Source organism: Diplotaxodon limnothrissa, linkage group LG11 (genome assembly GCF_057381915.1).
Source record: "Diplotaxodon limnothrissa isolate DT_005_m linkage group LG11, D_limnothrissa_male_GT1.1, whole genome shotgun sequence".
Lineage (NCBI taxonomy): Eukaryota > Metazoa > Chordata > Actinopteri > Cichliformes > Cichlidae > Diplotaxodon > Diplotaxodon limnothrissa.
In genome coordinates this window covers 37134944-37162465 of record NC_140606.1, presented here as the reverse complement: position 1 = coordinate 37162465, position 27522 = coordinate 37134944, and the positions used below count along the sequence as shown (strand labels likewise).

Here is a 27522-nt window from a genome sequence, read left to right as displayed (position 1 = left end):
TAGTGTGCTTTATAAATAAAGTTTATTATTATTGTATTTTTGCTGCTGTGCACTGCTCCACTGACCTGGGGCTGCTGCTCAGGTCTGGTTATAGACAGCTGTGAAGAATTGAAATCCCACTACTCTGGGTTGAGCCCACAAACGGGACCATCTCCCTTCACTGTCACTACAGAGCAATGGCGCTACAGAGTTGGAGAGGATGTCAAAGGTAAGAAGAGAGGAGTAAGTGTGCCACTGGTCCAGGTGTGGGACCATGATCGGTCAAAACAGCACAGACGGTCCAGTTAAATTTGTGCAATTCCTCAAGGCAATGTAAAGTTGAGTAACACAAGAAGAACATAGAATAAACTGTTCAAAGTTTAAATAAATTTTACTTGAATCATTCACTCTCTTTAATCCTTATTACATCCCTCCAGATATTTGCTTTTCTCTTCCTCGCCGTCTGTTTTACCTGCTGCACTGCAGAAGCTCCGCCACGCTCATCTTTTGCTTCACCTGTTTCTAGTTTCTTTATCTTTGTTCTTTCTTGCCTTTTCAGCTTGACTTTTTCGCTTGTATTTGTCAATCTTTATCAACCTGCATGAGCGCAATGGGAAGGTAGCGAAAGACCGAATGCGTTAAGAGATCTGATTGGACAATCCAGTGTCAGTAATAAGAATGTACGAATGAGCGGCTGTCAGTAATTGTAGGGCAGGTGTTCAGGATCCCTTCGAGTCGGTGTTGTGCCGTTGCCTGTACACTGTCGGACTAAAGGATTGAGCCGTCACTACATAGGAATAAAAAAAAATTAAAACGCATTCGCTCTGGCTCCACCCCTGCTTAGAAGCAACAGGTAAGCCACCTTGGGAAACTCCATGGTGACGTGGGTGTTTTGACCCACACTTTGAAGCAGAGTTCCTGAAACATCTGCGCTTCTTAAGCTCGACACACTGTCGAAACAGAAGTATCCCTATTCAATAGCTATTGCACCTGCAGTGCTCCACCCTATACATCAGTAGTACGTGGTACTCGATGTTTTTCACTGACTGCAGTAACGAGTCGCCTGGAAAATAATGGATCTTCTTGTATTGCTGCTGTTGTGCAGTGCTCCACTCATCCGAGGACACAGCTCAGGTCTGGTTATAGACAGTTGTGAAGAATTGAAATCCCATCAATCAGGGCTGAGCCCACAAACGGCACCATCGCCCTTCATAGTCACCACAGAGCAAAGGCGCTACAGAGTTGGAGAGGATGTCAAAGGTAAGAAGAGAGGAGTAAGAGGGTGCCGACTAGATGGACTGGTGTTCTAGTACCGTCAGTATCGAACAAATAAATCCGATGTATAGATTTAACATCATTAAAGTCCTGGTTAAGGTCAGGAATAAGGTTATGGTCAGGACTAAGCCATAGCCCGCCGCGTACCATAAGAACGCTGAAGGTCTCCTTTCGTGTTCCTCAGGAACGCCGCGGGACGTGACAAAACGTCGACATGTTACGCCTCGGGAGTGAGAACGGGTGATTTTACGATCGATCAGCAGTTCACTCATTGCCATTGATATGTTTGTGATTTCAGCCATGCAACTAAATCAACAAAGAGCATTAAACCCCAAAGCAGCAGGATCTCAGCCTGTACAGAGAAAAATCATAATAGAAATTATGTATTATTATCTAAGAATGCCGTGTTTTTAAGGGCTAACCCCAAAATAGGGAAACATTTATATATTTTCAGGCAATTTAAGAAGCATCTCTGTTTTATGTCAGACTCTGACATATCTGCTTGTAATACAGTAAAACTTTGTTTTCATCACATGACTGAGAACACCGGTGCCGGTGCCATTTCTGCTGTTTTCTTGGCCAACTTACTCTTACAAAAGACATTTTTAATGTTAATTATTATTTTTTTAACTGCATAAATAAAGGTTATATAAAAGTCACTGCCACAAACTGATTGCGGCTTCTACCTTGTTACACGAATGTTGTTTGTGGCTCAAGATGACTTTATGGCATCCATGAGGGATGCATTTGACATATGTTTCACATATTATAGCCCAACAAGTTACTTATAGCAGTTTAAATACGAGCAATCACTTTATGGCACAACACCGGCTGGGGCAAGGAGGGGCAACTCTCCCTTAAGCAAACATCCTTAAATCAAACTTTTAGAAGTTGAGAAAGAAAATAATAATTACCCAAAAACTGAAAATGGGCATGATTTGCTACAGTAGCTGGAAAATCCGCTGGAAAAGGCACACATGAGATGATAGGTTTCACCTCTGGTTGGCTCGTTCCTCGTTGTTTTTGTGCAGGCTCGCACAGCCTAGGCAGATAACCCCCACTCACCCTCCCGCCAGCTGAACAGCCAGTCACTGTTTGCAATGAGCTGGTGTCAGGTTTCTCAGTAGGCAGGGCTGAGCAAAACGAAGCAACACATCTCTGTCGTTAAAATCATAGCGACTCTTAAGATAATTAACAGCTAAACATACATCTATCTTTCTACACTCAATGGGAGACTAGTCCATTGTTCTTCTCACATGTGGTGTCTGGCGTCTGTCAGACACCACATGTAACAAAAATGAACAAGCAGTTTCCTCGTTTCATATACTGATGTAATCACAGCGATTTTAGCAAAGCTTGTTCATTTCTGTTACATAGAAGAAAGAGGAATTTAGTGATTTTGGCTAATGAGAAGTCCATAAGAAATAACTTGGAGATATCTATATCCAGAGATCCAGATAGATGTCAGGGACCAAGCAGTAAAGCATAAAGGACACAGGTGGTTTTAATTTAAAAAAGGGGTTTTATTGACCCAAAAATATGAAAATATATTTAACAAAGACAAAACTTAAACAGGCAAACCAATAAAAGAGGTCAACTCAATAGACTAAACTAAAGCTTCAAACAAACATATGACAAACTGACCTCCTGAAATGACACACAGGGGAACTTAAATACCGGTTTAGCTAAACCAAATGACACACACGGGCGAAAACAAGATGGCTGCCATATAACCAACTAATGCAAAACAATGAAACATCCCCCAGGCAATGAAGCATGTGGTGCAATCCAATTAGGCTTTATATATAGATATATATAGATATATATCTATATAGGTATATATATAGATATATATAGATATATATCTATATAGGTATATATATATATATATATATATATATATATATATATATATATATATATATATATATATATATATATATATATATATATATATATATATATACATAGCAGCTGGATAGCGTAGTGGTTAAACTACACGCCTTTGGAACAGAGGATCGCAAGTTCGATTCCTGCCTGGGGCGTCTGTATCCAGACCCCCTATGCTAAGCAAGCCTACCGCAGACATGAGCGAGACAGATAAATATGAAGGCATGCCGGCTCGGACGTCGCCCGGATCAACAAGGTCCGCGTCAGGTGTTGAGGAACCAGGGCACCCTGACGAAAAGTGGGCTACTGGAACAAGAAGGCATCGGTGGGCAAGGGACGAAAACAGGGCGTTGTTGGAATGCTACTACGCAAGTAACCCCGGCGGAAGGGGCTACATGAATAGGATGAGGGACCTATGGATTCTTCGATACCCAACATCCACAATGACGGCGAAACAACTAGTAGCTCAGTGTTCCAACATTCGAAAGAAGGGACTGCTCTCACAGCTAGAGATTGACGAGGTACAACACAAATGCTACGGCAAGGAGGAGTCAGGACGCCAGGTCAGGGGGGAGATATCATCACCCCCACCCGAGATTGGGTACATAGCCCCAAGTGCGATAGGAGAAGGATCATTGAGTGTGAGAGGAACTGACCTGAAAAATAGGAACATGGCCAAGCTTGAAACCTGGATCCCCCGTAGCCGGTTACCAAGATTACGTGAAGTACCCTCAGAAGGTCTGCTAGATGATGTTAATGCAGCACTACGGGCAATACCTACAACCACGATTACCGACACTAACAAGCTGATCTACAATACGGCAGCAGTGATCAGTGAGATGCTTGGCTACAAGTTGAACAGCCACAAGGGGCAGTACCCTCCATGGAGAAGGAGGCTAGAGGGCAAGATCAAAGTAGCACGGAGGGAGGTTAGCCAACTAACGGAGTTGCAGAAAGGTGCGACAGAAGGTGCCTAAGAAATACAGCAAGTTGTCCATACCTGAGGCCTTGGAAACTGCCAAGCAAAGACTCACAGCCTTGGCCAGCCGCTTGAGGAGGTACACCAGAGAGATAGAAGGCAGGAGAATAAACCAGCTGTTCTCCACAGAACCAGCAAAGGTGTACTCTCAGTGGCAAGGGAACAATAAGAGAACAGCACCACCAAGGCTGGAGACGGAGCAATACTGGAAGAGCATATGGGAGAAGGATGCAACCCATAACGGCAATGCTCAGTGGCTAGAGGATCTGAGGGCAGACCACAGCGACCTCCCTGAACAGGGTCCAATAACCATCACAGTGGCAGATATCCAAGAAAGGGTCTCCAGTATGAAGAGTTGGACAGCACCAGGGCCCGACATGGTTCACGCCTACTGGCTGAAGAAGCTGACTGCACTCCACGAGCGTCTGGCAGCACAAATGAACCAGCTGCTAGTTAACGAAAGACACCCGGAATGGCTAACTGAAGGCCGGACGGTCCTGATCCCCAAGGACCCCAAGAAGGGACCGGTCCCCTCCAACTACCGACCAATAACCTGCCTCAGTACTACATGGAAGCTCCTGTCAGGCATCATATCGGCTAAGATGAACAGGCACATGGGTCAATACATGAGCGGGACACAGAAAGGAATTGGCAAGAATACCAGAGGTGCAAAACACCAGCTACTGGTAGACAGAACAATCAGCCGAGACTGCAAGACCAGACTGACCAACCTGTGCACTGCCTGGATTGATTACAAGAAGGCCTATGACTCAATGCCCCACAGCTGGATACTGGAATGCCTAGAATTGTACAAGATCAATGGGACCCTAAGAGCCTTCATCAGGAACTCAATGGGGATGTGGCGTACAACACTAGAGGCCAACTCCAAGCCCATAGCACAAGTTACCATCAAGTGCGGGATCTACCAAGGAGATGCTCTGTCCCCACTGCTGTTCTGCATAGGCCTGAACCCCCTCAGTGAGATCATTAACAAGACTGGCTACGGATACCGACTACGGAACGGAGCAGTTGTCAGCCACCTCCTGTACATGGATAACATCAAGCTGTATGCCAAGAGTGAACGAGACATCGATTCACTGATCCACACTACCAGGCTATACAGCAATGACATTGGAATGTCGTTCGGACTGGAGAAGTGTAGTCGGATGGTAACAAAGAGAGGGAAGGTAGTCAGAACTGAGGGGATTGAACTACCAGAAGGCAACATTGCAGACATAGAGGACAGTTACAAGTACCTGGGGATCCCGCAGGCAAATGGGAACCATGAAGAGGCCACTAGAAAGGCTGCAACCACCAAGTACCTGCAGAGGGTCAGGCAAGTCCTGAGGAGTCAGCTGAATGGTAAGAACAAGATCCGGGCCATCAACACATACGCCCTGCCCGTGATCAGGTACCCTGCTGGGGTAATAAGCTGGCCAAAGGAGGAGATAGAAGCCACTGACATAAAGACAAGAAAGCTCCTGACCATGCATGGAGGGTTTCACCCCAAGTCCAGCACCCTGAGGCTGTACGCTAAGCGGAAGGAAGGGGGCCGGGGACTGGTGAGTGTCAGCACCACAGTCCAGGATGAGACAAGGAACATCCAAGAATACATTGGGAAGATGGCCCCAACTGACCGAGTGCTCAGTGAATACCTCAGGCAGCAGAAACCCAAGAAAGAGGAGGGAGACGAGGAACCATCATGGAAGGACAGGCCCCTGCACGGTATGTACCACCGGCAGATAGAGGAGGTGGCTGATATCCAGAAATCCTACCAGTGGCTGGACAAAGCTGGACTGAAAGACAGCACAGAGGCACTAATCATGGCAGCACAAGAACAAGCTCTGAGTACAAGATCCATAGAGGCTGGGGTCTATCACACCAGGCAAGACCCCAGGTGCAGGCTGTGTAAAGATGCCCCAGAGACTATCCAGCACATAACAGCAGGGTGCAAGATGCTAGCAGGCAAGGCATACATGGAACGCCATAACCAAGTGGCCGGCATAGTGTACAGGAACATCTGTGCCGAGTATAACCTGGAAGTCCCGAGGTCAAAATGGGAGATGCCCCCAAGGGTGGTGGAGAATGACCGAGCTAAGATCCTGTGGGACTTCCAGATACAGACGGACAAAATGGTGGTGGCTAACCAACCGGACATAGTGGTGGTAGACAAACAGAAGAAGACGGCCGTAGTGATCGATGTAGCGGTTCCGAATGACAGCAATATCAGGAAGAAGGAACACGAGAAGCTGGAGAAATACCAAGGGCTCAGAGAAGAGCTCGAGAGGATGTGGAGGGTGAAGGTAACGGTGGTCCCCGTGGTAATCGGAGCACTAGGTGCGGTGACTCCCAAGCTAGGCGAGTGGCTCCAGCAGATCCCGGGAAAAACATCGGAGATCTCTGTCCAGAAGAGCGCAGTCCTGGGAACAGCTAAGATACTGCGCAGGACCCTCAAGCTCCCAGGCCTCTGGTAGAGGACCCGAGCTTGAAGGATAAACCGCCCGCAGGGGCGTGCTGGGTGTTTTATATATATATATGTATAGATAGATAGATAGATAGATAGATATATATACACTCAACAAAAATATAAACGCAACACCTTTGTTACTGCTCCCATTCCCCATGGGATGGACGTAGAGACCTAAAATTCAGTCCAGATACACAATATAACCATCCCTCCCAAACAGTGGTCACAAATCAGTCCAAATGTGTGGTAGTGGGCACATCTGCCATATTGAGATAATCCATCCCACCTCACAGGTGTGCCACATCAGGATGCTGATCTGACATCATGAGTAGTGCACAGGTGTACCTCAGACTGCCCACAACAAAAGGCCACCCTGGAATGTGCAGTTTTGTCTCACAGCAAAATGCCACAGATGCCACAAGCAATGAGGGAGCGTGCAACTGGCATGCTGACAGCAGGAATGTCAACCAGATCTGTCGCCCGTGCATTGAATGTTCATTTCTCAACCATAAGCCGTCTCCACAGGCGTTTCAGAGAATATGGCAGCACATCCAACCGGCCTCACAACCGCAGACCTCGTGTAACCACACCAGCCCAGGACCTCCACATCCAGCAGGTTCACCTCCAAGATCGTCTGAGACCAGCCACCCAGACAGCTGCTGGAACAATTGGTTTGCACAACCAAACAATTTCTGCACAAACTGTCAGAAACCGTCTCAGGGACGCTCAACTGCATGCCCGTCGTCCTCATCGGGGTCTTGACCTGACTCCAGCTCGTCGCCGTAACAGACTTGTGTGGGCAAATGCTCACATTCGATGGCGTCTGGCACGTTGGAGAGGTGTGCGCTTCACGGATGAATCATGGTTCACATTGTTCAGGGCAGATGGCAGCTGAGAATGTCCCAGTTCTTGCATGGCCAGCATACTCACCGGACATGTCACCCATTGAGCATGTTCGGGATGTGCTTGACCGGCGTATACGACAGCGTGTACCAGTTCCCACGAATATCCAACAACCTCGCACAGCCATTGAAGTGGAGTGGACCAACATTCCACAGGCCACAATTGACAATCTGATAGACTCCATGCGACGATGTGTTGCACTGCATGAGGCAAATGGTGGTCACACCAGATACTGACCGGTTCTGGGTCCCCAGACCCCCAATAGCGCAAAAAACTGCACATTCCAGGGTGGCCTTTTGTTGTGGGCAGTCTGAGGTACACCTGTGCACTACTCATGATGTCAGATCAGCATCCTGATGTGGCACACCTGTGAGGTGGGATGGATTATCTCAATATGGCAGATGTGCCCACTACCACACATTTGGACTGATTTGTGACCACTGTTTGGGAGGGATGGTTATATTGTGTATCTGGAATGAATTTTAGGTCTCTACGTCCATCCCATGGGGAATGGGAGCAGTAACAAAGGTGTTGCGTTTATATTTTTGTTGAGTGTATATCTCTCTCTCTCTCTCTCTCTCTCTCTCTCTCTCTCTCTATATATATATATATATATATATATATATATATATATATATATATATATATATATATATATATATATATATATATACATATATATATATGGGAAGATGGCCCCAACTGACCGAGTGCTCAGTGAATACCTCAGGCAGCAGAAACCCAAGAAAGAGGAGGGAGACGAGGAACCATCATGGAAGGACAGGCCCCTGCACGGTATGTACCACCGGCAGATAGAGGAGGTGGCTGATATCCAGAAATCCTACCAGTGGCTGGACAAAGCTGGACTGAAAGACAGCACAGAGGCACTAATCATGGCAGCACAAGAACAAGCTCTGAGTACAAGATCCATAGAGGCTGGGGTCTATCACACCAGGCAAGACCCCAGGTGCAGGCTGTGTAAAGATGCCCCAGAGACAATCCAGCACATAACAGCAGGGTGCAAGATGCTAGCAGGCAAGGCATACATGGAACGCCATAACCAAGTGGCCGGCATAGTGTACAGGAACATCTGTGCCGAGTATAACCTAGAAGTCCCGAGGTCAAAATGGGAGATGCCCCCAAGGGTGGTGGAGAATGACCGAGCTAAGATCCTGTGGGACTTCCAGATACAGACGGACAAAATGGTGGTGGCTAACCAACCGGACATAGTGGTGGTAGACAAACAGAAGAAGACGGCCGTAGTGATCGATGTAGCGGTTCCGAATGACAGCAATATCAGGAAGAAGGAACACGAGAAGCTGGAGAAATACCAAGGGCTCAGAGAAGAGCTCGAGAGGATGTGGAGGGTGAAGGTAACGGTGGTCCCCGTGGTAATCGGAGCACTAGGTGCGGTGACTCCCAAGCTAGGCGAGTGGCTCCAGCAGATCCCGGGAATAACATCGGAGATCTCTGTCCAGAAGAGCGCAGTCCTGGGAACAGCTAAGATACTGCGCAGGACCCTCAAGCTCCCAGGCCTCTGGTAGAGGACCCGAGCTTGAAGGATAAACCGCCCGCAGGGGCGTGCTGGGTGTTTTTTTTTTTATATATATATACAGATATATATACAGATATATCTATATATTAGGGGTGCAACGATATTCGTATCGATATTGAACCGTTCGATACAGTGCTTTCGGTTCGGTACGCATATGTATCGAACAATACAACATTTGTAATTTATTTTATCAATTTTCCTTCTGACGATGCTGTCTGTGTTGAGCGCTCAGTGAATCTGTGTTCGACTACTCCGCCTAGGCTGCACTGTCCAGCGCAGATCCACTGAGCGCTCAACACAGACAGCATAGTCAGAAGGAAGAGCGCAGGGCAAGCTAGCGAGACAGAAGTTAAGCTCTCCTTGCAACAGGCAAATTGAACTTCATTCAGATCTGGCGTTTGGAATTATTTTGGTTTTCATGTGACGTATGACCCTGAAGGTAAGCGAGTCATGGACTAAAGTAAAACAGTATGTTGGATGTGCCATGCAATGCTCAATGGACTACTTGCACTAACACTTCCGCGTTCTATGTAGTCCTGCTCCAGTGCTTCCGGTGCGGTTAAACCATGGCGACGTTCTACACTCGATGCCTACAAGAGCTCCCAAAATTGAACATCACCGATGTTCAACGGATTTGCAGAGTGACGACTACCCCCGCCAGCAAATTAGATAAAGGATTTAAGTTATATGCTGCATCATATATACACAACTACGAAGGTAAGAAAACGTAAATTAACCGACAAAGAAACGCTAGCTAACGTCAAATGCAAACACTACGTTACTCCGCTATGTCCTTCATTTGATGTCAGTTCTCTACATTACATGTTTTCTTAAACGGTGTTTTATGTCGTCCTAAACTATAGTTGAGGTTTTCTTAACTAATGTCACTTTTGTTGTTAGACACTGTTATATTAGCGTTAGGTAGTTGGCTAACTATGGAGGTAGTTAACTACCTAATGCTACTCTTGCTAAGTGTAAAATATATATGTTTAAGACATGCTGAAATGAGTAATACAGAAATAATGCTAATGGTACTTGTATCTTTATTCAGTGTCCAATAAAGACAGGTTGTCAGGGGAGGTCGGTGTGAGAGCCCTGTGCTACAGGTCGATGAGGAAGAGTGAGGCACCACACAGACTAAGTGTAGGCAGGAAGCTGTGTAAAGTTGTTAATCCCCGTTCAGTGGGGTTCAGTTCATTTAAGCATTAGTTAAGTTCATTCCTAAAGGCCCATCAACTTGAATGTTTTCCTTGTCTCCCTGCTTTATCACTCCTAATTTGACTAGTCAGATAGTTAAATCAACGTGTGTTTGGGTGATCAGAAACATTTGACAACAAGTTAATACTGCAAATATACACAATCTAAGTTATTACAGTTATCAAGCATGGTTAAGTTGTTTTAATAGGGAGAGAAGGAAACACTAAGCATTCAGGAGGGTACGTAACCATAACACTGAACTATGTTCCTGTTCAGCTCTTCCATGAAGATGTTACATTTTTAATTTTCGTTCTTTCTTCTTAGATTAAGCTTCTGGATTCATCGCCGGTGATACTGACACATAGCCAGTGCTCCTGTGTGGCAGGCGCTGTTATGTGCAATCACACAGTGGCACTGCTCTTCCAAACAGCACACTACTCACAACTCAGAGTGCCGGTTGTCCCCCCTGTGCATAGCTGCACGGAATCTGAACAGCAATGGCACAAGCCACGGACAGTGGTAATTTAAATGAGGTTAAAGTTTTTGAATTAGTCCATGTTTACATATGAACAGCAACACCATCCATAGTAAATGTGTCTTCTGTTAGGGTGTGAGGCCAGGACCCATCAACTCCATGATCTTCACTAAGCCAGTACCAAATAGGATGGCCCAGACTGGAGTACGGTAATTACATTTGTAAAATTTGGTTTCATGTGTTACAAATGTATGTTGCTATTTTTTTCATACATACATGTGTCAGAATAGGTATTAATTTACATACAACATTACACTTTCTGAAGACGGATAACTCAGTCATGTACATATACATCCCAGTCTCTAACTTATGCACCACTGTTTTACACCTTTTAGTTTTTAGTTTAGTTGTTGTTCAGTATAATAACCTTCTTCCTTACATTATTGTCATTGATGTTTTCTTTAGGAGTGGCTTCTACAGAGGCATGGTGGGTCCGTTACCAGATCCCTGCTTGTTCAGAATAACGGAGGCATATGCAAAATTTAATATTGAGGACAGGCCACTTGTGACCACAATGAACATGAGACCTGACAAGCCCCTTGTGGAAAGTGCCTTTGGGCTGGTGCAGGAGGGCAGTGTTCTGTCATATCAGCAGCCGGTTTTGACAACCCGGTACATCACACTACACCGCGATGCACCACCAACACCGCACTTGCCTCTGGAGGGGTATGACATCTTGCCATCAGATTGTGTGTTTGTGTGCTCAGAAGAAGAGCTTCTGCATCTGAAAAGCTTGTCTGTAACTCTGGAAATGGCTCACAAAATAGAGGAAGCTACACGTGAGCAAAGCTCTTCGTCTGAGTGGCATCAGCTCCGAAGGCCCAGAGTGACTGCCTCTAGGTTTCGGGAGGTGTGTCACGTCAGAGGCCAGAGCTCTGCAGTCACTAGCAGAGCGTATATTGAAGGGAACAAGGCAGACAGCAGACATGAGGAGAGGAACTCAGATGGAGCCTGCAATAGCAGCAGAGTATAGTAGGCTAATGAATGTTAACTACTCACCCTGTGGTCTGGTCATTCACCCCATTGCCCCCTGGCTTGCTGCATCTCCTGATGGTGTTGTTTTTGACCCCAATGAATACCCCCAGTTTGGCTTCGTCGAATTCAAATGTCCCAATGTACAAAACTTTATTGACTGCAAATATGTGCAGATGGAATGTGGTACCCCTAAACTAAAAAAGAGCCACGCATATTACTGGCAAGTGCAAGGACAACTGCTCATCAGTGGGATGCAGTGGTGTGACTTTGTTGTGTGGGCACAAGAGGACTACCTAGTGCAAAGAATATACATGGATATAGATGTGCACAATGCAATCAGAGAAAAGGCAGACTATTTCTTTTTTTACATATATATGCCAAGATACCTGTGTTTGAAAAAATGAACAGTGAAAACAGCAAAAAGAAAAACAGATCCTTCAGGCTGGCTGGAACAAAATAACTGATGTTTTATTTTCAATATATTTCATGAATTCTTTTGTTGTTACATGTTACTTTTATGTGACATCAATAAACTGTTATTTAAGCAATGGCATCAAATTAATTTTTAAAAACACACATTAAAACGTTGAATTTGTGCAGAACTTATTTACATGGTAAGTATTTAAAACTCCATGCCTAGCATACTGATATACATTTAGACAATAACTGAACTGTAGAAAATGACAAATGGTATTTTTGATGTTACAAAAGTTCAATGTCACTTATGGTTTTAAAACGATTTAGTGATTTACTTTATAATTTTGATAAATAGTTTTGTTGAATCTGAATAGTAATATAGTAGTATAATTAAACAGTATTATTAACATTAAACATTTGCAATGAATTTGAATTATCAATAACTGAAACTCAACTATCGGCACTCAAGTACCAGTTCTGTAATCAAGTATTGTCAGCTGAGAAGGAAGAAATTCAACTGTAGTGGCCTCAGCTGCAGGTCATTTTCCATAAGTTACTTGTACTGGCACTGGTGTCTTGGGAAAAATCCATCTTGTCTCACTTAACCCATTTTTTAACTAATGCTGTGTTCTGGTAATTTGACAGCATACATGCCACTGCAAACAGTTGGTTGATATTATAAACATGTGACATGGTAATGATGCTATCAAAAAGTTTGTTCTGTTTGATCCTCCTAATGACTCGCTCCACATGCACCCTGAGTCTGGCTATGGCCTGCGTCTCCTTAACCTGGTATGCTGGCATCTGCTTCTGCTTAGATAGAAAAGGTGGGCAGTACACTTTGCATTTACAACAATCAGTGATTAGGAAGCCCTTATCTACCATCACTGCCATGTCTTCAGTCAACTTCTCAGCAATGCCTGATTGTTTGAATAGTTCCTTGTCACTAACCGAACCAGCATACAGATTAGAGATGAATGTCACTGGACCATGTGGAGCTATGCCAACCAGGGCTTTCATCGTACAGTGGGATTTGTACGAAGAGTACATTTCACTTTGGAGAAGTGGTGAGGATGGTGTCTGACACCTCAGCTCTGTACAGTCAAGGATCATCTGGGTGTCTGAGAAATCTTTGAATTCCTCAGGGAGGTAAGCTTGCACTTCTTCACGTGTAAGCCAGATGCACTGAGACCCCAGTGCAGTGGCAAGAAAATTTGTCCATGTTGCAATAATGCGGCTCACTGTGGACTGGTGTATGTTAAATCGGTGTGCCAGGTCCCTCTCCTTCAAACCAACTGACAGGAAAACCAGGAAAAGAAAAAACTCATCAATTGGCTGTAGCAGCTGCCTCTGGAAGGTGAAAACAAAAGGGAAAATGTTACTCCTTAAGCTATGAACTAGTAAAATTATTCTTTTCTTGGCTAAATGTTTTGTAATGGTTAGGCATACCATACTGTACCATGGGGTAAACAATGAGGTGCTGTAGTGCACAGGTGTATGTATGTAAAGGATACTGAGTCTAGCATACATACACCTGTGCATGTATGCTACTGTACATAAAGTAATGTTATTGTACATAAATACAATAACATTACACCTCTAGTTCTAACTACCAACAAACCCATAACCTACTGTTGATGTGCGTGCAGGTGTCAACACTTCTTCGTTCCGATTGGCAGCTGACTTGGCTCTTGAAACCCGGATCATTTTATAGATGCAAGGCTCAATCAAAACCCAGAATGCCATCAAATGATCATAGCTTGGAAATCTATTCACGAGAGAGACATACATCATGTCAATCATTAATTAACATTACACACTGACATAAAAATAATGTGAACTGTGACAAATATGCTAATGGAATGCTGTATAAAATAGTCTGATTAAGAGTATTTGGTGTTGTATTTTACCTGTAGCATTAGGATATTGTTTAAATACTAAAGCATCTACATAAAACATACAATCAGCAGAGAAAAAGTAAATTTCTATTTTGTTTTCATTAAGACTGGAAAAACTTTCTAAATTTAACTGATGGTGACCTTGGTATATTTTAAACAGTTAGCTTGAATAGAACTTAGATGTACCTGGTATAGAATCGGATGTCAGTGTCGGAGCCAGCAAAACGCTGTAACCCAAATTCTCGCTGGACACGTAACTCCTGTATTTCCTTCCTCAGAGTCTCCACGTCTTTGGACAGGTCTTCTGCAGCTGATGCAGATATGTCCAATGCAGATGGCTCAGGGACTGAGCAGTAGTCATGATCTCTTGTAAGACTGTGCTCTTCTTGATCGTCAGGAGGAACTAGTTCAGGGCGTCGCTCCGTTCTCTCCCAAACACTACGCCGCGGTGGTTCAACTTTATAGCCATTCCACTCAAAAAGTGTTGGTACAGCACCTTTAATAAGCCGCCTTCGACCATCGAGGGTTGTTGGCTCTATGAGTTGATCACTGGCAAAGTGTCTGCAGCAGACCCTGGTGTGAGAGGTAATCGTGAAATGATCCCGGCGTATGTTTAACAGCCATTGTCTTCTCAAGTCGGAATGGGTCGGAAAGGCATGAAAACTTAGTATGCCGTTAAATTTGGCTGAAGCTGAACAAAGTGGGACACAGCAATGCTCGGAGTATTTCTTCTCCTGTTTTTGAAAATGTTCTGTTTTAAATACTTTCCTTTTTATACTCATTCTGAAGCGACATTAGCATAGCTACCGATAGATAAGCAAACGTACCGGAAACGCACAAGCGGTACTATTTGGAAACGGAAATACGTCACATGCCCTAGTGCAAGTAGTCTATTACATTGGTGTGAACTAGTGTGTTAGCGCAGTTAGCTCGTTAACGTGTTGGCCGTCTAGCCCCATGCACGGAGCGATCGGCGGTAGCTCGTTAACGGAGATTTGCCGTGTTGTGGCGTTAAGGTCATTTCAACGAGATTAACCTGAAAGCACTAGTGGGAACACAACGAATATGACTGCACATTTACGCCGACATCATCCTAGTGCAAAGACAAGTGAAAGCAGACAAAAAAAAGCAAGCATGCTACTAACTTTAGCCGAGTCATTTAGACAGCTGTTAGCACATGATTCTCCTTATGCTGCTGAGAATATAGCCCAGAAGAAGCGGATAGTATAGCTTTTATTTTGGAAAGAGGCATTTCTCTGTAATAAACTCTCTTTTCCAAAGATGAGTGATTCCTCAATCAGATACAGGGCTTGCAATATCGCTAGCCCGACGTCCCGAAGCTAGCGTTTTTTTCAGTCGGGCTACCAAAATCTATCTCTTCCCTGCCCGTCGGGCTATTGTAGGAAAAATATATGTCAATGCTTTTGCATTCTTTCGGAAATGTAGCTGGGTAATTATGTCATTGGCATCGGTGAGCCACTGTCAATATGTGACATATTGAAGTCGCGTTTGAATTTGCGCTTGTTTTTTTGCTTTCACTTTGCAATCGTGCGAACTGTGTATAGAGAGCGACAGCACTGATCTGTGAGTGATGATAATTTGCGCACCAATTCCTCTGACATCGTCTTATTAATCGTTAGCTTACTATGCAAACATGACAAGTGAAATCTCCCGCAGCTTAAACATGTGAGAGGTTGATCGCGCAGAGAATCGCTGAGCTTATGTGAGTGCGTGTGTAAAAGCATTTCAGTTCTGCTGAGCCAAATAAGACAGGTCAGGGTGAAGAAGTGACAGCCAAAGAAAAGCTTACCACAAAACAGAGAAGTTATGACAAATCAGACTATAAGGCAAAAAGAAAGTGCAGCTTCATGGTTTCATGGACAAAAGAATTTCTGTGGCTGCAATATGACGAGCTAAATAACCAGGGCTGCACATAAGTGGTCTGCAGGTGCGCATTCGCTGTCAAAATAAAAAACACGCACAAGGGTTAGGGTTAAATTTAAAAACTGTACTTTTGAGTTAAAATATATATTTATAATTTTAATAAATGACAAATTAAAAATGCATGAACATTTTTTTGTATCGAAAAAATATCGAACCGTGACACCAAAGTATCGAACCGAACCGAACCGTGAATTTTGTGTATCGTTGCACCCCTACTATATATCTATATATCTATATCGATATCTATAGATCTATATCTATAGATCTATATCTATATCTATATAGATATATCGTTAGCTTCATAGCATAAGTGCCTAAGTCATTGACTTAGTCAAATGACTTAGGCAATTATGCTATGAAGCTAACGATATCTATAGATATATATCTATATCTATATATATATATATATATCTAAGTTTTTGGAAAGGGAAGCAGGAGACTGTCTGCAACTGAACAGCTCCACTCTCCTCAATCCACTCTATAACAACAGAGTTCAGTTACTTGCAAAACAAACAAGCTTAAAACGAGAACAAAAAGTTAAAATGCTCTGTTCTAAATCTGTGTTCTACAAATTAGTTTGAGAATTGTAGGAAAAGACATGGTGAATCGTTTTCTTTTTTCTTTTTTATTACTATGCCAACCCCTTTTAAGTTTTGTAAATATTCGCTATAGTGAGAGGTCTTATTTTATTCTTGCTTTATTTTGCAAATTTATTTGAGAATCAGGTCATTCAATTAAGATACATTCCATGTTGGCTGTAAAGAGTTGGACGGATACTTAATTTTATTCTTTTAATTTTTATTCTATTTTTTGGTTTTATTTCTTAAGATTTGGTGAACTCTCTTTTTTTTTTTTTTTTTCTTTTTTAAATAATAATTTGGCCACCACTTTCCTGCCTCCGTTGCCACCATTTGCCCCCTTTACATTTCTGTCTGGCCCCTCATATATGCCTGTCTAGAAGCGGCCCAGTTGAGAACTGTCCAACTGACTGAATAAAATGTTTTTCTGTGATTCCAAGTTGAGCTACAGGGTCCGGCCTCCACACCATTCACAGGTTTCCTGTTGGAGGCTATAGAAGTGGGAAGTGAGACTCCTGTAGGTTCCTTTGCCACACCAGCAGGGGCTGCTAAAGTCCTCACCTGCAGCCAAAGACCTGTGAGTTTCCTTTCATGTTAATGTGAGCATCATGCATGATCATATGTTATACCTTAAGTCTACTGAAGGGCATATCAATCAATGAAGTAAAATGAAAACATTTAATGTATTCAGTACATTACTGAAAAAGACAGTCAGGTTTTTTTCTGACGCAAATACTAAAGAAAACAATGTGAACATGTGCAATAGAGCAAATCTTAGACCTACCTATACAAAGTTAATACATAGTTTTAGTGACAAGCTGCAAGGTGCATAATTAAAATTATATTGCAATATTGTTTCACAGCACATCATTTGATTTGCTTTCCTTTGGTAACTTTAACTATGTATAACAGTGACTGAAACAGTATAAACATGTCAAATAACGAAAACAGATGATATACAGTACATTCAAACAACATAATGATGTCATAGTCTCTCTCTCATGTGTGTGTGTCCAGAGCTCGGCTGTGTCCCACACATCAGGCTTTAATAGCAGCTACATTCAGGTGACATGGAGATCAGAACCATCAGGAGACATCAAAGCTGTTCAGTTCCGGTAAAGTTCATTCATTCTAGCAAAGCACTTTGACTAAGTGTTTATACCCCAGTTCACACTGGTTTTGGTGTCGCTGCAGTGCATCCTTTGTGCAGAATTCTACAACATTTTGGGTTAATGTGATGAGCTCTGTCCTGACCTTCACTAATGGCAGAGCTGCTAGATCTGCAGGTGCCCTCACTGGGAATGGCAGTACAGACCCTGCACCACTTGTTGTAAGTAACAATGTCTGTTTTGAACACAATATGAAATTCACTACCAAACAAGCTGGTTGAATCATTGGCCAGTTTAACTGATTTGAAAGTATCCGTTGGTTTTGAGGCTGATGGCAGTCTACCATCTTTTATATTCTGTGGCACATCTTATACTGGGGCTGACTGTGGATCAGGAGATGGGTGTACACTGCTCTATCTAGCACAGACACACTAAATGGAAAGCAATAAATATTCTGGCCTTGATGGACAAATATGAAAGATGAAAAAGTCAGTCTAGCAACACTGCTGTTTATGTAGTTTATGCGTAAACCTGAATTTTTAGAAATCTGCTTCACGTTTGTCATACACTCTTGAATTTCTAGAGCTTTTCTTGAGAGCCCAGAGTTAGCATGGCCCATTGAGCTAGGGCGCTTTCATACAATAGGTGTTTTCTCAAAATCAGAATTTTCTTTTTTGTTTAAGATTTGACTGTTTTTGTTAACTCTTAATATCTATCACGTTAGTGTTTGGTTTTCTCTCAACTGTGAGAGAGATTTTTCAAGCGAAGTCTCACACATGCATTTTGGTCTTGCACAAAATTTCCCAATTGGGAAAATAGGCAAAAACCTCAGAGGTTGATGTTAGGGCCAACATAGTGGTTAACGGTTAGTACTGTCATTGACACAGGAACTCTGCGTGTTCTAACTGTGCCTCTGTGGATGATATACTTGTTAGATTAGTTGGTGATTGTAAACAGTATGGATGTACTTATGTACTCAAGCCATTTATACCTAGTTTCTAAATAGCTTGTTAGCAGAACTATAGAACAGTAATGTGCAGTACTGAGCTTGGCTTAATGTTAATATATATGCAAACTGAGAAAAGAAAATGCTAAATGGTATATTCAAGTACAACATGATGATGTCATGGTTTCTTTCTCTCTCTTCCTCTGTGTATGTCCAGAAATCAGCTGCATCCATCTCTAGCGCTAACTGTGGCGTCACCAAAGTGTGCTTCAGTCAGCCTTCAAACTGTGACCCAGCAGTCAGTGCTAGCTGTTATTTCATGTCAGCCATGATGTTAGCCGGTGGTACAGCTGTCCAGTATGAGATGACTGGTCCTTATGAAGGCTACATCGCTTTTGGATTCTCTGATGATCAGAAGATGGTAGCGTAATGAAAATGTTCTTGATTCTATGACTGTTACATTTTTTTTAAGAGATAACAATAGTAAGGCTCTTGGCATACTTGTACATGAGCAGCACCTGTGGGTGAACAGCTGCTGTTACAACTTCAGTTTGTTTTTGAAAGTTCACAACTTTTAGAAAACATCTGGTTGCCTTGTTTTCCCAAACAATATCAACAAGTTTGGATTTTTTCCCCCCACAAGAATTAATCATTAAATAATAAGCATGCTAATTCCTTACTATATTTGTCTTTCCTCAGGGAAACGATGATATTTATGTTTGTGGAATGAACAGTAATGGACAAGTTGGTGTGCAACATATGTATTCAACAGGACGAACAACTCCACAAGTTGTTGCTCTGGTACTGAAGTTTTTCTGATATCAGTGATTTATATAAGGCTAGAATGTTTAGATATAATGCTTTGTTTCTGCTCTTAAAAATTGTGAAATTTCTTATGTGTCCTACAGGGGAACGTTTATAATATAACAACGTCATTGCAGAACAATGTCATCAGTTGTTCCTTCACTACTACGGAGATAATTTCTATACAGGGGACTTCAGGTTTCAGCCAATCCTACTACTTCATGTTTGTCTGCGGACCCAGCAGCAATGGTAACTACATGTGCCAGACTGTTTCTTACACCACAGCAGTGTAGTTTATATAACTTAACCTATCATATCAATAAATTGAAGATAGCATGCGATGAAGAAGACTATGGACTTCACAATATACTTAGAGAAAATAGCACATATGTCTCAAGACATGCATGCAGGTGATTGGATGAAAAAGAGTGTCCAAACTCTTCATGTCAAGGCTACATGGTGGTGAGGGTTTGTCGCCCATAAGAAAGATCTGTTCCATCACTCTTAAAATTTAGGCGATTATTTAAATGTGCAATCTTTAAGCACTTCACTCTGAAAAAACGTACTAATAACAAAATTATACTCAAGTAAATACTTTTATTTTGAACAGTTAAGCAGGGCCTTTGATTGTACTTCCTTTTCCAATCGTGTGAACATTTTAAAAGAAGTCACATGTTTAACAACCCTGGTCAGTTTATGAAAAAAAATATAAAAGAATATTTTTCATGTCTATGTTAAAGTTTCTTTCTAAAGTGTTTTTCTTTTGTAAAACAACAAAAAAATTTAATAAAAATAAAAATATCATAAAGGAATCATACACCAGCATGTATCTAAATTTTCGATTACAGATTCAAACTTACTCAGCCATTGTTGTTGTTGTTGTTGTTGTTGCCATGGTTGTTGATCAATGGTCATGAGAATTTGCATAATTATGATTAAGGAACTGACCTCCCAGTCCTTTGTTCCTTCAATGGGCTGGTTTCAGTCATTATGCAAATGTACTGTTTATAAGATTGGGGAAACCTGCAGTCAGCTGAGACTGAAGACGTCACCTGGATGATGACGAAACGTTTCTCCCACAAAACGCTACGTCCAGATGAACAGAATCAACTTTTGGAAATACTCAGCCATTAGCATTAAAATAATGTGTTTCATGCTTTGGCCATGTAATCACTTTCATCACCTTTCAATACTTCACTTATGGATGTGTTTTTTTCAGTAACTGCAGCTAATTTTTCGTCTCGACTGAGAGAGCAGATGGTTATTTTCCTTCATTCGTCCTGGCCGTGTTACTCTTTTTTTGATTCAGCTTATTCTGTGTACACACACACAGCTATACATATACAAACAGTTGTGTATAAGCTTTGCGATATCTTTGCTACAGGACAAATCCAATTCCATAAGCACGACTTCGTCAGCACTACTAAGATGGCCATTTCTACTCCTGTTGTAAGTGAAAGGGGATTTCCTGATATCATCAAAGCTCATGGTAAGATCCTGCACAGAGAGGTCTCTGTGTGAAAGAGTCACTATGTAAAGTCCTTTCTCACTTACTTTGGCCAACCAGTTGACAGTTAGTACACTGTGTTAACCGGTGAATAGTCGAGGATACATGCTACTGGGAACATGGGAAGACATTGAATTTTTTCTTCCATTAAGATTAAACTATTTTATCTATAATACCAAGTAGACTTACATTTCTGTTGCATTTCACAGCGTTTAATGACTAGACTACATTAGATTAGATGAAACTCTATTAATTCCTTGGATTGGTTCCGCCGGGAAATTCAGTTTAATCCCTCGACGTGACAAAATAGACCAAAAACGTGGATTGGGTTTTACAAGTTTTACAAGATGTTTTACAAGTTATTTCTTGGCAGTAACTCTTGCCTCTTTCATGACACAGTGACTTATCATCATGCAAAACAATCATTTGTAACATATTGTACGAATGTACACCATCAAAATCGATTGTTTGTATACAGTTTGAAAGCTATAAAAATATTTCTGTGTTGTACTCCTAATGGCTTGCCTCAGTTGGTTTAATTCTTTTTATAGTAAACCGATATATAGACTAAAGACATGTTGGGACCAGGGAAAGAAACTCATCTTAACTCATAAAACAAAGAGAAGTGGAGAGAACTCCAAAACTAAACTGTTTTTCAGGGTCACTAATGCTGATTGCCTGGATGACCACGGGAACACTGGGAATGATGGTTGCCCGGTATCTGAAAACAATGGCCAAGGGAACAACAATGTGCAACAAAGATCTCTGGTTTGTGGTGAGTCATCATAGAAAAAAAACATACTAAGAAAATATTAAGTATTATATGTCAGATATGTTAGACTTTTAAGACAGTTGGTCCAAGCTTAATCTTATTTGGGAACTGTTGATTTTGTATATGTTTGGCTTGCTTAATATCATGTTGTATTCTTTATGTTCCTCCAGGTCCATGTTGGAGTAATGCTTCTGACGGTAGCAGCCACAATCATTGCTTTCATCCTCATTTTCGCTCATACTCGGGACTGGTCTGGGGTTGGTACACTAACTCTGCTAGTATCAGAATTATTACAGTTTTATATTTTTAAATTACAGATCAATCAAACAACAAAACTGGCTTTACCTATGTAACACACTATTATTTGCCAGTAAATAACGATTTTTATGATATGAACTTGGTCCTAGTGTCGAAGTTCACAAAGGTTTTGGTTGGAATTACTGAATACAAATTATTGTTTATTTGATACATGAATCCAAATATCCTTCAGATTTTATTGTACCACATTTGAGTCTCCTTTAATACCAGCTTTAAAATGTTCTGCAATTAGTAAATCTACGGACAAGATACTGAGCCTTGAGATGCACCGTGTGTGTGTGTATGTGTGTGTTTGTGAATGTTACAAAAGCACTTAGGCATAGATAAAAGTGCTAAATTAAGTGTATAAGCCGTGAGACCAGTTTTCCCGTGCTTCACTCAGGAACGTCAGTTTGAAGAGGAGAAAGAACTTTACGGGACTCCGATGTGAAAAGATGTAACAAAAAATTTATTCTACAGTTTGCATCTTACAGGAGTGGTCAGGTTTAACTTATCCTCAACAAAATAACCTACTACGGTAGGAAAACCGTGTGGCTCTGTTCTACCCTGCTGCCGTATAGCTTATGCCGTGTTAACTCTTTTTCTCTCTCCCCCCTCCCGCACCGCATGCGCTAATTTGCATACATCCGTGATGCCCGGATTTTACTATAAACACGAGTCTTTAAGGCACATATATTCATGGTGCTACGTAACCAAACCAATACAGCAATAAAATAATTTTAGTTCCACCATAAACATGCATTTACTTCTTAAATTATTAATTACACAACCACGCTTAACAACAGCGAAATATAAATACTAAAACATATGAACTATCTTAACTTGGCTCCCACATTAAGTGTGTTTGTGCATGGATAACCAACGGTAGTACTAGGAAATGCTCAACCCAAGGATATATATGACTGGCTATTAGGATTGATAAAGTCCAAAATAGCACTATTTTTGTGTACCCTCATGTAGGATCTATTCAATTCATTTCAACTTTATTTATATAGCGCCAAATCACAACAACAGTCACCTTAAGGCACTTTATATTGTACAGTAGATCCTACAATAATAGATACAGAGAAAAACCGAACAATCATATCTCAGAATCTTCGTTCCACACTTGCTTGTGGAGTCTATCGGAAGCACTTTCCTTAGCAATGCTGTTGGATACCTCGATACTTTGTAAGCTAACTAAGTTCGGTTATGGAGTTAAAATTTCCAAGGACCTTATTGTTGATCTTTATTTCAGGCATGCTTGCTGTTGACTATAGAACAGTAATCAGGATCGAGGAAGTCATGAAAAAGTGATCTAGTGACTTTTGTCTTTGCCTTTAGGCGCTGAGCATTAATTTTACCTCCATCTGTCTTGTGTGTGATCTGGATGGCTGTATTTAAGTCTTTGAAAGCAGAGAGAAGCAACATCTAAAACGGAAGCTGAAGAGTGTTGGAGCATCCTTGCTTGACTTGAGTGATGGGAAACTCATCATCATCTCAGCCAATGACCAGTCTTGTGTTTACACCATCATGAAAGAATCTGATTACTTTTTCCATCTTGGGAGGGATTCCTGTTCAGAAAATAGCGTCATACCCAAGATTGTGGGCATGACGCTAATGTTGAACACCTTAACAAAGAGGTTTTACAGATGCATATTGTGTTTCTTACGTTTCTTTTGGATCTATCTTGCGGCGAGCATTATGTCAACGGTGCCTCTGCTCTGGGGGAAACTGCACTGGCTTTCTGGTAGTGTCCCTTCTGAAGATAGGTATTCAACCTTTTTAAAATCACCTTATAGAGGATCTTGCCTGCTTGATAGTTGACACAACAGGACTTTTCACCTTTGCCTTTGTGCAGCTGCACTATTCTGGCATCTTTCAGATCTTGGGGTAAATAGTCATCCTCAAACCACATAAAAGGAAGTGAGTAGGAAGGTGCTTTATAAGTACCGATCCATTTACCGTTTAAGACCCACAGACTTGTGTCCTCTGAGTTATCATGCAGTTTGTCACTGTGTTTTTAATTTCATTAAAAAATTTGCTTATCATTAAAAACTCCTTTGCAACCAGAGATAATTACACCTTACAGTAATTTAAGCGATGTAAATTAAACATTAAACAATACTATACAACACAGATCAAAAGCACAGCCAACATACTGGAAGATATTATTAAGTAACTCTTCTTAATAGTAATGGTAATTATTAAAAACAGCATCTCTATAAAATCAAAGTATCATTTAAATTTTTTATTTGTCTTGACATTCTTTAAACACTCTCTGTAGTTACGTGTTTCCACTGTCAGACTGATATTTACATCATCATGATTACCAGTGTTAATGCTGTTGGTTTCCAGGGAGCACATCCAGTGTTGGGTTGTCTGGTTATGATCCTCTCCTTCTTCCAGCCTATAGTGGCTATGCTGCGCTGCGGACCACAGCATCACCTGTATGTATCAATCTGTGTGTGCTTCTAATTTAATTTACTATGGCATGCCAACACACATTTTAGAGTTCAATGACTGTTTTACACACATTATTGTTTTTTAGTACACTTATTTGACAAATTTTGGAAACACCATCAGCCAAAAGCATGGGGCAGCACCTGCTTAATGACTGCATTCACTGTTCACTCGTTTCAGTGTAGTTGATAACCTCTGATAGCTCTGTTCATATTTCTTCCATAAATATCATTACAATTTCAAATCTTTTCCATCTTTTCTCACTGGCACTTTACTGTTCAGTGTACCAAATGTTTAGTTATTTCACTGAATGGCTGTAGCTTTGGAGGCCATGCTCCATGCTTAGCCCCAGTTAAGTGACTGTGACGAAGGAGCCACCATCATGGATTGAACACTGAACAGTTCAGCCAATCTCCCAGTGTCACCAATATAACCATCCGCCCAAAATACTAAATAAGCATACATATCCATGAATGAAGTCATTTCTCCAAAGGGAAACAAAACTTTTTTCTCAATGGAAACACTCATATCTCATATCTACAAGACCTCGCAGTACCTTATTATCCTAACAGAACACTTTGCTGTCAGACTGGCTGGTTTTCCTAGAGTTTCAAAAGTAGGTATAGGAGGCTGCTGCTTTCAGCCCCCTCTACCATGAAACCAGCTCTCAGAAACAGCAACCCTCTCTACTTTTAATTTTAGGCCTAAAATTTTCTGTTTTGTTATAGCTTTTACTTGGGGCTTAATCAGGTGACCCAGAACCATCCGCTGGTTATGATGCAATAAGCTTAGGATGCCGGGTGATGCACTGAATCTTCTTCACAGATCTCTTTTCACTGTGTGTTTGTCCACCACTGCTGCTTCTGTCAAGCAAATGATATGTGCTGTCCTTTCTTTCTTACACTGACTTCAGCGGTTTATGTTTTCATATTTATTCTCTTTTGTTTGACAGGCGGTATCTATTCAACACATCACATTTTTTGAATGCAGTGATAATAAAATCTTTAGCCGGTAAGCCTTTGTTTTACTTCATGCTGTTCTGCACTCTTTTATAAATTCTAATTTATTTTCCAAAGCAGACACACCGTCACCCGTGCTGTTGGTCTTAAATATGTGTTTCTTTGTGTTACACAGTGGGAGCCATATTTACAGGCCTGAACTTGATTGACAGCAGTGATGGATGGTTAATGAAAGTCATGGGTGGCTTTCTTGCCTGGGAAGCTCTCTTTTACATCATGTTGGAGGTTCATAATGGGAAATCTAAGGAGAAAGGTAAATCTTTGTTTTTCCTCATTATAAGTAATCATCACTTAGAAAAGTGCATGTAAAGGTTAAAGGTTTTTTCTCCTCCTCATCTCATCATTCTAGTACAAAAAAATCTTTTTTCTCTTTTTTTTTCAGAACTTTTCCTGAAAAGTTTTCTGACAAAGTCTAATCAACCTTACTGTTCTATAGTGTAACCCCTCTCAAAACATGCTCCTCTGAGGGACATTCATTCTTTCTAGGAGTATTCCAGATTTGCCTCCTCTCTTAAGTCTTTTCTATTTTAGTTTTCAGTCCAATATTGGCCTCCCTCCCTTTTTCAGTCATATTTAAAACTACACTTAAAAAGCTTCATTATTTCATGACATGAAAAGGGAACAGGCCTTTACTTGGCCATTGAACTGTTTCTTAGTCTAGTATAGGCCAAAAGAAACTGGGAGTGTGTATATGGCTAAATGGTTAATGTAATTGTTAATGCATTATTATTATTATTATTATTATTATTATTATTATTATTATTATTATTATTATTATTATTATTATTATTATTAAAAGAAATGTAATCACATATTTTATGATTTTAAACTGTTTAAATCATATGTAAATGAATATGTAAACAAATTTAAAATGAAATGAAAGCTGAAATCAAATAACTTAATCTACCGGTATAAATCAAATAATTAAAAACAAGCCAGAACTAATCTGAAGTAAACTGAAAAATAAGATTCAGATGAGGAAACACTCTGGGGGTTGGTTGTGCCCTTTTTAACTGTTGTTTCTTCTCTGGATTTCAGGCAGTGCTACTGTAGAAGTGGAATCAGAATCGGTAAGTTGAAAGAAATATAAAAGCAATTAACAATTAATCACCATAACACTGCAATGATCTTTTAATTGAATTACATTGTTTTGTTAGGTAAAAATTGATGGTCTGCTGATCGGTCTGTTCTTTCTGGGAAACATTTGCTTTTTGGTGGCACTTTTGGTTGGAATTGGGGTGAAATAAGAGCCCCAAAAGAATTGTCTGAAGAATTGTTTTTTTTCTTTTGGTATTTTATCCAAATACACCTGATGGGATATTGTGCACTGAAAGTTTGGACCCATTGAGATTGTTTTCTCTTTTTTTTTTTTCTTTTTTTTTTTTAGTGGATGTTTTTGTTCGATATTTTCCTTAAGCTTTCAGTTTCATGGCTAACCTTAAGTTCAGTTACTGAAGTAAATTGGCAATCAGCATCTAACCAAACTCCATTTGGTCAGAACTGATTGTCCATTATAGAGTGCAATGATGTTTTTCCACGAGCATTATAAAATTTTTAGTTGTTGATTTTTAGGAATCCTAGTTCCTGTTAGAGGTAAAGACCTTATATTTGATTCCATGTGAGCTGATTTCTGCTATCCAATGTTTTCTTGTATTTTGTTGTTAAGTCTTTGTTTCCTGTTATGTTGCTTCCTGTTTTATTTTGTGAGTCTCTTGTCTCTTATGTTTTGTCCTTGGTAAGTTTAAGGTGTGCTTCATACACCCATGTGTTTCTAATGCATGTATAGTCTTAGATTCTCTTTGTCATTGTGTTGGCTTACTTACATGTGTTTCTGTGGTTTTCGTTTCTGGACTTTGACATGCTAATAAAAGGTCATTTTATGAGTTTTACCTTAAGCCTGTCTCTGACTGCTGTATTTAAGTCCTGTGTCTTCCTCAGCCTTTGATAAATATAAAGTAAAGTAATGAATTTTTCTGTAGGCAAGCCAATTTAGCTACCTAACCCCCCCCCCCC

The 27522-nt window shown here is 41.2% G+C and overlaps 3 protein-coding genes across 3 annotated transcripts; 2 read left to right on the top strand and 1 right to left on the bottom strand.

Moving 5' to 3' along the window:
• Window positions 1-1052: 1052 nt before the first annotated feature.
• LOC146623504 (ferric reductase 1) lies at window positions 1053-26756 on the top strand. Its single transcript, XM_085366694.1, has 15 exons — window positions 1053-1239; window positions 17033-17169; window positions 17610-17707; window positions 17787-17922; window positions 18865-19068; window positions 19347-19448; window positions 19556-19700; window positions 20836-20940; window positions 21618-21733; window positions 21901-21987; window positions 24386-24477; window positions 25443-25501; window positions 25625-25762; window positions 26548-26579; window positions 26667-26756. Exons 1-15 carry the CDS (start codon window positions 1053-1055, stop codon window positions 26754-26756), a joined length of 1728 nt encoding a protein of 575 aa, XP_085222820.1.
• LOC146623506 (uncharacterized) lies at window positions 9704-11753 on the top strand. Its single transcript, XM_085366776.1, has 4 exons — window positions 9704-9765; window positions 10570-10764; window positions 10853-10929; window positions 11186-11753. The coding sequence occupies exons 1-4, from the start codon at window positions 9736-9738 to the stop codon at window positions 11751-11753; spliced, it is 870 nt and encodes a 289-aa protein (XP_085222902.1). The 5' UTR covers window positions 9704-9735.
• LOC146623505 (uncharacterized) lies at window positions 12599-14942 on the bottom strand. The gene is made up of 3 exons (XM_085366693.1): window positions 14257-14942; window positions 13805-13940; window positions 12599-13522 (listed from the first exon to the last, which is right to left on the bottom strand). The coding sequence occupies exons 1-3, from the start codon at window positions 14850-14852 to the stop codon at window positions 12770-12772; spliced, it is 1485 nt and encodes a 494-aa protein (XP_085222819.1). The 5' UTR covers window positions 14853-14942; the 3' UTR covers window positions 12599-12769.
• Window positions 26757-27522: the final 766 nt, after the last annotated feature.

Coding starts and splice junctions, on each gene's coding strand:
- LOC146623506 (XM_085366776.1), top strand. CDS start 9,736: ATGCTGCATCATATATACACAACTACGAAG. Junction 9,766..10,569: donor ATATATACACAACTACGAAG/GTAAGAAAACGT, acceptor CTTTCTTCTTAG/ATTAAGCTTCTGGATTCATC. Junction 10,765..10,852: donor GGCACAAGCCACGGACAGTG/GTAATTTAAATG, acceptor GTCTTCTGTTAG/GGTGTGAGGCCAGGACCCAT.
- LOC146623505 (XM_085366693.1), bottom strand. CDS start 14,852: ATGAGTATAAAAAGGAAAGTATTTAAAACAGAACATTTTCAAAAACAG. Junction 13,941..14,256: donor GACATCCGATTCTATACCAG/GTACATCTAAGT, acceptor TCTCGTGAATAG/ATTTCCAAGCTATGATCATT. Junction 13,523..13,804: donor CACCTGCACGCACATCAACA/GTAGGTTATGGG, acceptor TTCACCTTCCAG/AGGCAGCTGCTACAGCCAAT.
- LOC146623504 (XM_085366694.1), top strand. CDS start 1,053: ATGGATCTTCTTGTATTGCTGCTGTTGTGCAGTGCTCCACTCATCCGA. Junction 17,170..17,609: donor TCACCTGCAGCCAAAGACCT/GTGAGTTTCCTT, acceptor GTGTGTGTCCAG/AGCTCGGCTGTGTCCCACAC. Junction 17,708..17,786: donor ATCAAAGCTGTTCAGTTCCG/GTAAAGTTCATT, acceptor GTGTCGCTGCAG/TGCATCCTTTGTGCAGAATT.